The 13,044-nt window shown below is 42.9% G+C and overlaps 1 protein-coding gene across 1 annotated transcript in view; it reads right to left on the bottom strand.

Moving 5' to 3' along the window:
- The window catches only part of GALNT14 (polypeptide N-acetylgalactosaminyltransferase 14), a 217,713-nt gene that overhangs the window by 7,042 nt on the left and 197,627 nt on the right, over positions 1-13,044 (bottom strand). Inside the window, exons 12-14 of the mRNA XM_019548585.1 lie at positions 11,628-11,720; positions 9,341-9,424; positions 7,611-7,755 (exon numbers count right to left, since the gene is read on the bottom strand). Coding sequence (XP_019404130.1) covers positions 7,611-7,755; positions 9,341-9,424; positions 11,628-11,720 — 322 coding nt within the window. The remainder of the gene's footprint in view (positions 1-7,610; positions 7,756-9,340; positions 9,425-11,627; positions 11,721-13,044) is intronic.

Below are 13,044 nucleotides of genomic sequence, written 5' to 3'. Positions count from 1 at the left end.
ATAGTTGGAAAAATTGTTCTTTACAAGCTTCCGGGCACAAACACCCTTCTTCAGGCATAGGGAGAGTCTGCTGGTATTTGTGTACTCTCTTGGGTAGAATAGAAGCTTAAGCCAATATGCAAAATGCAGGTCTGTGAAAACGCAAATGCATGGTAAAGAAGATCAAAAGGGATGGGAGTTAATGGGTCTGAGATAGGTAGGTGGCGGGGGGGGGGAGTGACACCCTGACCATGGTGCCCCAGGCGGTCACCCACCCCTATGGTCCACTTTGGATCAGGCAATGGTAGCAGGAGTAGTGTGAAATATAAAACTTCAGATCTCACATGACCCAGGGTAGGAGATGAAGAGAATCTCTGAGCCAGGGAAGCCCCCAAAGAACATACACAACTTAAAGGCAGCAGTGTGCATAGAAAATACCACCAGCCACGCTGAAAGCCAGCAAGGCATGATACGGGCCTAAGAAAAGCAGATCTAATCTTCTGGTTTCTCAAAGACAAATCAGCCTCTTGTTACATGGGTGTATTGTGTGTGTTGGTATTGGGGATGAGGATTTGGGTCTGAGAGGTGGGACAGGATGAAGCAGAGAGATTCACAAGAGCAGCAACCTGCCCCAGCTGCTAAATGCTCTCCTCAGAGATCCCAGCTATGCTAACTCCATCTGAGGCTGAAACTATTTTTCAAAGCTTTAACATCATTCAAAGAGGCATCTGTCACTGCTAGTCAGCATCCTTATGAATTAAAGAAATTATGCTAAAATATCACCTTCGGCTTAGTTGAGACTGGCTGGCATATAAAAAGAAACCCTTTCAGCCAATCAGAGAGCAGCCAGATGGTAGCCCCATCTAACGTGGGTATCCTGTGGAGGTTCTGCTATTGAGGTATGAGGGCAAAGCTGAGCCTTAAAGCTGGAGAAGCAATGAGGTAAAGAACGCTTAGAGCAAAATTCTCTTGAAGAAGCCTGGGGTGACCTCAGATCATCACCATCATCATCAGTAATACTGCTCAACAGCATCTTCCACCGATAGATGTCAAAGTGCTTCACCATTATTAGTCGATTAATCCTCTTTAAGCACCTGTGAGAGGTATTATTATCTCTATCTTAGAGATGGCAAAAGCAAAGCACAGAGAGGTGAAGAGTCCTAACCACTGTCATGCATGTCTTCAATGTCAGAGTGAAGTTGTCTGCTCTGTTAGGTCATACTGCCCACCACACAGCAAGCAACTCCTGCATTTTCCTTCTTTCTCTCTTTCTGCACTCTGAAAAGCCTACATGACCAGCTGGGTGGGCAATAATATGCTTAATCTTTTCCATATGACCCTTGACCAAGCTCACATAAGGCCATGTCTTTTTTAATGGCACAGGAATGCCAAGAGCCTCATTGGGGCTATCGGAAAGTATTGCTATACCTGCTGATGAAGTTCTTCTTTTTGTGTCCTGTCTGAGATTGCTGATGACAGGTATTTAGCAGAATTTGCAGATTCATTAGAATCTGACAGGGCCACAACGTGAGTGCTTCTACTATGGTTGTTATGGCAGTATGGCTGATGCAGTGAAATGGGGTAAAGGGACAGTGATATCCCTGTTTCCTTTCCAGACTTGCTATTAGGTCACCAATTCTGTCATATAAAACACAGAACCATGGCATGTATTTTCTGCAGGAAGCATCATTTCTGAGACTGTTCACCAGAAACAGAAGTTGGCCTATAAGGTCCCAAGTGAACTAACCTGTAATAAGGGGCATGATACAGTGGCCTGCATTACCCCTGTCACAGCATCCAAGGTAGGGCCACATCTAGGGAACTGCTAGAAGCAAGAGGAAAAATGGTGGGACAGGGAGGATCCTCTGCTTTTCAAAACTCCAATAAAAAGTTTGAGCACCTGCCAACAATACTCTAACACAGACTATGGTATTCAAAGTGCCCTTGTGCCTCCTGTCTCCTTAGGAAAAGGCACATCTCAGAGTTGGATGCCACTGCATTATAGCAGGATTAAGGGAAGATCCTTGGGATTGGGATCCAGTAGCTGGGGAAGGCTCACCATAGCAACGAGTGGCTGGAAAATCATGGGTCCAGTCAGGAGAGGCTGTATTGAGTTAAAATGCAGTCCACTGGAGATGATAGAGAGGAAGGAGGAAGAATGACATGGAGGAAGATTATGTCCAGGAACAAAGTGAGGACTGAGGAGGTAAAGGTGATAGAGGAAAAGGGTGATTTTCAACAGACCCTGGAAGGATCCTAAGTTACTGCAGTTCTATTCCACCCCTGGGGAGATTCCAGTAGACTGTGAACTAAGGGGCAAAGCTACCACATCAGTGTCCTGCTGTAGTTCTCTTGTGTCAGGACAATGGTGCAGCAGCACAATGTGGCAGCAGCAATTTATCCCTTCGGACATCTGGAGGTACAGATGGTAAGATATGGGGAAAGGCAACAGAGGTTACAGTCTTCCCACTTATTCCCTTCATCTGTAGGAGAGTGGCTGCTTCTGTCTCCCTGTAAACAGTCATTTGTGGCTGCTGCTAATGTGCTAAAGTGTATCCAGACCAAAGAGGCTTCTGATTTTTGTTCTAAGCATGTCAGGCTTCCCAGAACTGTTAATGATTAATGGGTTTATTAAATGAATCCTAGAGTCACAAATCTATTCCAAAGAGGTTAATGCACAGCCTAGTATCAACTGAAGCTCCGATATCAGAGAAAACCAATGCACAAGCCAACTAGTGACGTCTTCATTAGAAGCACCCGGGCAAAATTACGATCAATTATTTACACTCAAATGCATTTCTCTTGTGAAAAGCTAAATCAATCAATTCTTTTAATAAATGAGACATAACAAGATGGGGGAAAAAAACTTAGCTTCTGGCCATACTTACTGCAGATACAGCACACACAGCCTCTTGGGAAGCACTGTCCACACAGCCCTGTCTCCACAGCTGATGCAAGGGCTGGCACTAGCAGACTGGTCCAGGGAGCTACACATTATTAAAGGGCTGGCAACCTCAAAACCCACAAGCCCTTTCAGTGAGGGACGGACTGTGTTTGGGGTCAGGCATGGGGTGACTCTTTCCCCGTAACCCAGATCCCAAAACACTCATCTCAAGAGCTTAATGGATTGGGCAGTTGTGAAGAATATAAGCTTCAGATATCCATGATCCAGGGCTGGAGACAGGCAGAGCCTTGGAGTCTGGGGACTGTGGAGTCCCTGCCACTGTGAGGGATGGGATACTGGGCTAGATGGACCTTGGTTTTTTCTTAGCATGGCATTTCTTATGTAATTATGCCTGTCAATGCACACCATGGGTATTCAAGGCACTTACCTATCAGGCAGCGATTAATCTCCCTGTGCTTCAATTTCTCTACTTGTAATAAATGCTGACATTACATGAAAGAGATGTCATTAGACTGAAGGTCAACTGTAGTGGTGGATCTAGAGGGGGTGCAGTGGTGCAGGTCCATCTCCCTGCTTCAAACTGCATCATGCTGAGGGGATCTTTGGGAAATTTTTGAAGGCTTCAAAGCAGGTGAGAATCCCCCCTCCCTTCCCCAGCAGCAGTGAGACAGGGGAACAGGAGAGGGGAGGAGAGGTCTGCCTGCACCAGTGGTGGGGGAGAAGGCTGGGAGGCAGTAGGGTAGCCATCCCTGCAGCACAGGTTGCTGCTCCCACACCCTCTTGTGCCAAACCCTGGATCTGCCTCTGCTGAGCTGTCCAGTGCCCCTGAAATGCTAGCACCATTGCAGTAACCAATTTACACCAACTGAAAAATCTCACCCTTGATTCATTAACGCTTGTAAAGGGCTTTAAGATCTTTGCATGAAAGGAACTATAGAAGTACAAAGAAGCAACCAAATTAACACTACTACTACAACTATAAATTTTGGATAGCCAGGAACTTCTCAGTATATTCAACATACATCAGAAAGCACAACCTTATTTTGGATAAACTCATATTTTTTTTCATATAATCAAGCACTGGATAAACAAGCTGTGATTGAAATATGATATAACTGAAAAGAACCATGCTGTTGTTCATTGCCAAAAATGCACTAAGTAGCACTTAGGATTACTGCTTTCTTTAAGTTGCACAATCTGTCAAGCAAAGTTGCCACTGTAATAGATTCAAGGAACAGAATTAAGACTGAGCTGGTAATTTCTTGACATTTCTGTGATTCAAATCTAAATTTAAAGGCACACTGCCCATTTAAAAGAAATGATAATTCTGTCTGAAGTGTTCTACTTCCTCAGTAACAAGTAAAACATAGGATCACTATAACAGAAAAACTGAAGAAAAGAGAAATACACTTCTCTTCCTTTTGTCTATTTCTTTGGTAGGGCAGGGTGGGACCTTAGATCGCATTCAGACAAGTGCAGCCATGTGGTGCTGCAAACACATCTGCGGTATCACATACCGCACATTCAAATGTTTTCTGTGCTGCAAGAGAGCATTGCCTGTGAGTGTGCTGCTCTCCTTTTTTTTTGCTGCAGGTTTTTGACCCCTGGTGCTCCAGCCTCTCCTACCCAAGGTAATTTGCCACGCACCAAAGCATGCGTGGCATGGGCATTCCCCAGGAACAAGTACCAGTGGTGTAAGGTGAGCTGTCACTACTTGTCCCTGGGAAACCAAATGTCCATGCTTGTCTGGATGCAGCCTTACAGACTAGCTTGTTCATAGAGGCATGAGCTTTCGTAGGCTACTGCCTACTTTATCAGAACAACTAATAGAAAGTTGATGAAGTTGTTCAGCATTTTCTCTATAGTCAGTTGCCCTATAGACTTAGTTTAAAGCTGAACAAGAAAGAGCATTTTTATCCTGGGAGGAATTCTGAATCAGAATACAAAAGCAAAATGCTGAAAAATGTTATTGCCCATTAAGGTCTGAAAAATTCTAATCAGAAATGTCAAAACAAAAACCACTGGTTTTTTAAAAATCTAAACAAACAACTTGATGAGCAGGGATCCTGGTTTTCTCTGATAAAATAATCCCCAATTTTCATATATATCTATATATAGTTGTGTTTCATTTTAATCATGGAAAAATGTGGATTTTGTGTTATTTTTTTCATCCAAAAACTGGGAATTTTTTTTTTTTAATTAGAGAAAACCAGGATCCCTGTTGATGAGTCAACATCATATTTTTCATTTCAGGATGTCAGAAAAAAAAGTAAAGTATCATCAAAATGCATAGAAAATTCCCTTTTTGAAAAGAATGCTGTTTTCCAACAGAATTTTAAGGCGCCTCTGCTATATCTTAGATATATTTCATAATTAACTGGCTAATTACATAATAAATTTAAACCAGTCACACATGCAAACTAATTATCACCCAATTAAAATGACTATTCAGCTATAAAAAGAGCCAACCATATATAAAGTTAGTGTTTAGAAATGTGTAACAACTCTATAGCTGGTTTCCATCAGCTTTAATTGGAAGTGTAGCAGGGCCCTTAGTTAACCCATTTCCCTTGTTGCTCATGTGCATCTTCCATATAGCAAGAGAGAAAGTAAAGGATTTTTAAAATGCAGAAAGATTGACTGTTAAACTATAACAACTCCAAGGTAGTACCTGAAGCCACCTTGGACTCATTTTCTGGAATTACTAAATTCACTTCCCACTCTGCTTTCAGTAATATAGTATATTTTTTCATAGATTAGAGTCTCAAAGCTGTGCAACTGCATGTGTAAAGTGTATATACAATGGTAATCCCATAGAGGCATAGTTCATTTTGGTCCCTTATGTTCCTAATTTCCCATTTTTCTGTTATAACCCATGCACCCATCATGAGGGCTATGTGCACACATTGCATTTGTGTGCCCAAGGTAGGCATACACTTGCATATTATCTAATAACTTGCTATCCAGGCTCCCATAACCTCATACACATTAATGTACTTATCTTTATAGTGCCCCTCTGAAGCAGATGAGTGCTATTATCCCTATTTTACAGATGGGAACACTGAAGTTCAAGGATTTTAAGACTTGGCTGCAGTTGCATAGGAAGCTTATGGCACAGTCAGGAACTGAGTCCCATTCCAGTGCCCTGCCCATATGCCCCCTCTCTCATCTAACATGTTTGAAAATCTGGACTTGAGAGTGCATTCTGATTGATGCTGCATATTTTTCAAAATAAAGATAAAAAAGAAATATAAAATATTTGAAATAAATAAATAAATAAATAAAGGAGGTCATGCTCATTAAGCTCTTGCTCATTTAATGGGCAATTTACTAGTGAAAGAATGCAGACTATGAAGTTATAAATACCACCGCAATTCACTGCATTTTGAAATACGAAGAGGAATAAATAGGTCTGAAAGATTAGAGGAAATTATAGGTCTTGTTTTCTTCCTCTGAGTTGTGCATCACAATTGTGTGTGACAATCGCACCAGCCTGGGCTGCAGATGAGCCTCCTTGGTGCTCAGAGGAGGGGGTTCAGCTCACCCCAAATCTAGGGCTGTCTGGTTTTAAGGCTGCTCCTGTGGTTACTGTGACAGTTAACAGAAGCTGCCACTGGCCCTGTAATTATCATTTTTTTTGTTGGTAACAGGGGATCACCAAGGTTTACGTGAGCCTTAGGGCCTTGTGGCATGGGGTACTTAGCACATGTTTTATTTAGGTCACAGTAGATATTACCATGCCATATTAAAAGTTTGAATATGTTCTGAGTCACTACACAGTAATGCTTATGATGATCTCTAACATGATCTCTTATGCACAGCTTGCTGTTTGTCAGTCCCAGCCCAGCACTGCACAAGAGACTTGAACTAGCTCTGGTGAGGTGCCTTGGATGGGACTGACAATCAACTGACCCACAATCCCAGCCCCAGCACTGCAAAAGAGCTGGTTCCATGACTCTGGTTTGGTGCCATCAGCTGACTGCTGGTCCCAACCCTGGCACCACATCAGGGCTGATTCAAGACTTTGCTACAGTGCTGGGGCTGGGATTGACAATGAGCTGATTGTCAGTTCCAGCCCTGGCAGTACACCAGAGATGGTCCAAGACTTCAGTGAAGTGCCAGGGCAGGGACCAACAACTGGAAAGCTGTGCTCATATTATTTTTGTGGAGCAGTCCCATGATAGCTGAATACACGACACCTAACATGATCTGGAGATACTCCTCCTGTGAAAAGTCCTAACTTTGCTATATGATTGTACTTAGCACATGTTTTATTGCTGGAATGCTCCATCACTGGCATTTTAAGTTCAGCTAATGTGTCCTAAGTGTAACATGCAATACGGTCCTTAACCGTATGTCTTCACACCATTTTTCTAGCCATATTCCTCTCCCAACAGCCAGGAAGGAAGGTAGCAGCAGTTCTGTCCCACCCTAAGATTGTCCTTAAGAGGGTAATCTTCCAGTGACTGACCTTAGTCAAACCTGCCTCAAAACACTGAAGGTTCAGGGCCTTGGATAGGCCACACTCTGCAGAGTGCTCTAATTTGTCTGGGCAAAGGAAGCATGCCACTGTATATACATGTTACAGGTACAGCTGCACACCTACCTCTCTGAGCCTGTCACATCCTGAATGAAGCATTAAGATGCCAAGTGAATACCTTGGGGCACCTCACCCTTCCTTCCAGCCTGTGTGACAAGGGCCACCAGGATCTCCTAGAACACTTACCTGTGCCACAGCTGCCCCACCTTTGCTGGTGATGCAGGGATTCAAACTGAGGGCTGGGAACTCCTGGCCTTCAGGCTTCTGGGACTCCAAGCATCTCTGTCGCTGTCTGATCATTCCAGTTTGATATAATGATTCCTCAGGAATCCTGGAGAAACCACGCCAATATAATATTATTGTGTTTGCTGTAGCATGAATAGCATTCAGGAGGAAGGGGGAGTTCTTAACTGGGTTGGTTGGTTTATTTTCTCAAGCCAAAAACTGCAAGGCTCTTGATAAACATGTGCAAGAGCAATATGTGGGGTGGGATGGACATGAATACTGCAGAACAGGTGCACAGAGACAGACAGCAAGCCTTTCCACATGGCATCCCTGCAGGAGGCTCAGACACACAGAGAGCATGACATAAAGCAAATACAGTAGAGAGAAATAAATTGGCAGACTGGTAAAGGTCTGTCTTCAGCTCACAAAAGTGAGGAAACTTCAAATTAAGCTGCCACTCAGTCTTTCACTCTCTGTGCACTGCCATTGGGCAATACTTTACTGGGTGAAAGCTCTATAGAATGGTTATCAATCTTTTTCATACTCTAACTTCAAATTTAGCCACTCCGACAAATCCTCCCTCCTCTCCCCAGAACCCTCTGCACTATTTTCCCATGATGGTGCATGGCATACACTGAGCAAAATGATGTAATGGCCACTCCATCCTTTCCGGTGTCAGAGGTGACTCCAGCTAAGCATGGCTGATAAATACAGCATAGCAGAAAACCTGAGAGAAGGCCCAAGAGAAGGCGATTCAATCACAGGCTACAAGTACCTAGGAGCAGAACTGAAATCTGATAGTAAGGGCCTAGAGGGAAAAGGAATAATAAAGATACAAAGCTTGGAAGTTGATGCTAGACAAATTCAGATTAGAAATAATGTAGAAATTGTTAACAGTGAGGGCAATGAACGAACGGAACAATTTCCCAAGTATTGTGGATGGATTTTCCATCACTGGAAATTTTTTTAATGAAAATTGGATTTTTCCTCCTAAAAGTTATTCTCTAGTTCAGATGGGAATTAATTTAAGGAAGTCCTATGGTCTGTGTTATGCAGAAGATCAAAATACATGGTCCCTGCTGGCTTCACAATGTGGGAATCACTAAATGTCTTCTAACAGAGCAGCACCCAGCCCAGACTTTTGCTGCCTCCAACAGGCTGAGAATAGTTTCACCACCACCACACCACATGCACACAAAAAACTGTACAACAGGGCTGTCAAATTCATCTGGCACCACGGGCTGAATGAGGGGTGTGGGACTAGCCTGCAGACTGGATGAATGCCCTGTAGGCCAAATCAGGCCCATGGACCCTGCCCCTCCATGCCAGATCCAGTGCAAGTGGCATCCACACCAGTCAGTTCTGGAACCAGCGGAAAGAGACCCTGCTTTCCAGGCACTTGGCTCCCACCACAGGAACAAGCCATGGTGCTGAGCTTCTTCCCATGGTGCTGTTTGGGCTCCACCACTGCAGCTCTCGCCTGGGTGGTTGGCTGGTGCTGTGGGAAGATCCCTCATCACAGCCAGAGTCCACCCCTGCTCTACAAGATTGTCCATTAAGAATTTCTATGTTCTCCCCTCTTCCAAAGAACCTGAAAGCAGTGGCAGAAACAGAGATTCATGAAGCACCAGATATATGCCCATCAGCATATACTAGCCTTTAGAAACAAGATTATAACTGTAGGCTAATACCTAAGTTCCGGATACACACTTTCCAGGTACCACTTGAAGGTGCGGCATTTCAACTTCTTCCTCAGTTCCAACCTGCTCTGGATGCTGTTGGAGAAGGGAAATTATTATAAAGATGCAATAATTATGGCAAACACACAGATATTACACATTGACATATGAGTCACGAAGACTGAATCCAGGGCACAAGGGATGCAAGGGCAGATTTACATGGAAAACTTGGAGTTAGGAGATAGTTTCTGTTACTTGCTTTGCTATATAGCCTTGAGCCAATCACTTAATTTCTCAGTACTTTAAGTGTAAAATAGGCCTAAAATAGGGCTTAAGGTGCTTTGAGACTGATGCATGAAGAAGCCTATATAACAGGGAGGTATCATTTTGAATACTGTATAATAAATACATACTATTTAATATACTAAATCAATATGACTTTACTTTTTGAATTTTACATGTAATTAATATATATATGTATGCCACTCATATGCATAGCCAATAAGTGCTTACCTGCAAACTGCATAACAGTGTTGTTTCCCCCCTTTTTTTTGCCTGTTGCTTTCATTGTAACAAACTCTTATTATCTTTTGGCCAGTTAAGCATATAAATAGTGTTCTGCATTCTCAGTTTTTACTGGTTTTCACTGATAAATTCCCTGTTGTTTTTTTAGTCATTCAATTTTTACTGATTTACACCCGTTTTCCAGTTCACACAGGTACAGTGGGGCTCCATAGCTGGGAATTTGGTGACAGGCCCCACCTTCACTTGCCTTGCCCCTGAATTCTCAACCCCTCTAGGAGCCCCATGGGCCAGGCAAAATACCCCTACTGACTTGTTGTGGCTTGTAAGCCATATGCTTGGTACCTCTGATGTTATGCATGTGCAAACTACTACCGCTACTATTAAAAAGGTCCCAGTTCAGCAAAGTGTGTAAACATATGCTTCAGACCCACAGAAATCAGCGAGACTTAACACTTGCCTTAAGGTAACCATGGGCATTTTTATACATGTTTTGAAGTTTTATACATGTTTAGAACGCTCTAGCAGACTCAATTAATCGAGTCTGCTCCAACACATTCTAATCAGAGCATGTTGGGCCATATGTACAGGTACCCCATGTGCTTGACTTCTTTGAGGAATAAGGGCCAAATTCATCAGTTGAGCTTAACTGTTTTCCCTGTCCACTTTTCACTTTTGAACAAGCTCTTGTTGAGTTATGAGGCTGTTGGTAACTATGCAGCAGTCAGAAGAATCCCCCATAGCTATCTTTCCCCTTCTCAGATCCTCCTCTTTTTTCTGCAGCCCTATCTGCCTACTGTGAGAAAGCTATTCTTTCCCTTCTCGATAGCAGAGAGGAGAAAATGATTTAACATGAATGGGCTGGTCTCCACAGTATTTTAATCTAGTTTCTCAGAAAATTAAAAGACAACCAAAAGGAATTTATTCCAGCAATTTATATTTGAACTGTAAGTTTATGTGGACTGTCCAAGTTACACAGCAAAAATATGGAGGAAGTGAGGAGCATGTGAAACCAGGGGATTAGAACGCAAGTCTGGATGTTATCTTCCTGGAGGAATTGCTGCCAGTAAATCCATCCATTTTTTATTGGGAGAATTCCTGACTGTCCATGATTAAAGAGGAGAGAAGCACAACTGCCCTAGTGGAATATAAAGCAGTAATTCAGCTTCCATGAAGTCATATCTGGGTTAGGAACTCACTGATTTTTTCTCTGCTATCAGCTTCCTTTCTAAATTGCAATTTTAAAATATAGTTCTAAGACTAGAGCAATAAAGTCAAGAACAGGACGTTGCTTGATGGTTTTCACCCCGGTAAGAATCCAAGCCCAGAGAGATAAACTAACACTCCTTACAAACTAGTTGTTTTTGTTTGGGAGACGGGAATTTTTTCTTTACATGTAGCATCCCTGGTACAGCAGGGGCCAACCTTTTTGCCAGACATACCACAAATTTGCTCCACCTCCTCCCCACAACTTCCCCTTAAATCCCCTTTCCCTGACTTAATCTGCTCTTCTGCTTCCTGCCCTATCTGCCAATGTACTGCCTCTCTGATTTGTGGCATGCTGCATACATGGAAGTTGCCTGTGCCACTTGGGGTGCACGTGCTGTACGTTGGCCAGCCTGTCCTACTATCAGCACTTAATGGTTACTACAGAAACAGTTTGGAGAGGTTTCCAGAGCTGGACATGCTGCTTCTGTAACATTTCTATGCACTTTCATAGCATTGGGGAAGTAGGCACACCTCTGTACTTCCCTCCACCAGTAGAGGCGAGACTTACTCTCCATATGGCCTTCCTTGTGCTGCAGGCCGGGCAGCATAGTAATACTGCTTGAACTCATCCATCCACACTTCAGCTGTGCGCTTGGTGTTTCTAGATGGGGTGAGAAAGGGTTAACGTGACAACTAATGAAGCATTTGAAGGAACTTTCAAATTCCTTGAAAGGAGTCCCCTGATGCCATGAGTACCCCTATTCCCTCCTCCCCTAATGTACTAAGAGTGCTACTTCGGCTTGACTCAAACCCCACACGCCTTAATTTACCTTGGAGGTTACTCTTGTTCCCTATAATAATTATTCCACCTGATCTAGGCCACAGCTTAGAGCTGAGTTCACCATCTTACACTCATATAACAAGATCAGTGGGATTCCTTGTACCTGGTATGAGAAGCACAGCTATTTTTTCTAATAGTAACATTCCAGACAAGCATCTTGGGGCTGTGTCTAGAGTTGGCAGGGGGTATCTGAAATGCTGTACAGAGCTGTTTTGTTTCACTGGGTTTCAAGACAATGTTCCCTTCACGTCCATCAATGTACATCCACTTCTGTTTCATTTGAACAAACTCACAATCTCAAAATGATGCTCAATAGAAACAAGTGCCCTGATCTAGGGGTTTGCTTTGACCTATGATAATAAAGGGGACCAATGTTTGCATCTGGATTTGAATCCAGAGTTTCACATAATTCAATAGTGTCTATGCCTGAGGTACCAGGCTGAGCTCCTCTCAAACTCATTCTAAATCATCCCTTCTTTATCTTAGACATTAGAGCCAGAAATAATCTATTTGAGTTCACTGTGTTCACCCCTAAAAGGGCAAATGCAGGATTGTTCCCAATGGCACATTCAGGAGTATTGTATCCTTCCCTTGTTTTAAATGACCCGTGTGATAGATCTTTGACCACTTCCAAGCCTTTAAACTTCTTACCTCTTGGTGTTATTGGAAGCAAGACCATTTCAGTATAATTGAGAAGGGAAACAAAAACCTGACTGATGTGTAGGACTCCTCTCTCATTCTTAGTATCACATGCTAAACCAAAGAGGGCTACATAGTGGATATGTAATAGAGAACCGTTTTGCAGACAATTGGGCATTTATGTTTGTTGCTGATTGTTCTTATAACTTCAAGAAATATGATTGTTGTTATAGCATCAGGCAATACACTCATAAAAGGAAACCCTGGTGTGTAAAAACATCCAAGCAGACAACTTATCCAGGAAACAATCTGTTGATAAAAACTGCTCCCATCTGTGGACAATGTTTTTTCTCATTTGCATAGTTAATGGACAGCCCTTGGCTTAGAAACCTGAGAAGGGTAAAACAGCCTTCTTGACTTCCCTGGCTGTTGAGAGAGATCAGATAATTTTGATCTGAATTCCTCATCTGTAATATTACTCTCTTTAACCAGACAGTCCTAGCAC

The sequence above is a fragment of the Crocodylus porosus genome, unplaced genomic scaffold, assembly GCF_001723895.1.
Source record: "Crocodylus porosus isolate Cpor-Errol unplaced genomic scaffold, CroPor_comp1, whole genome shotgun sequence".
Lineage (NCBI taxonomy): Eukaryota > Metazoa > Chordata > Crocodylia > Crocodylidae > Crocodylus > Crocodylus porosus.
This window is presented reverse-complemented; position numbering and strand designations above follow the sequence as displayed.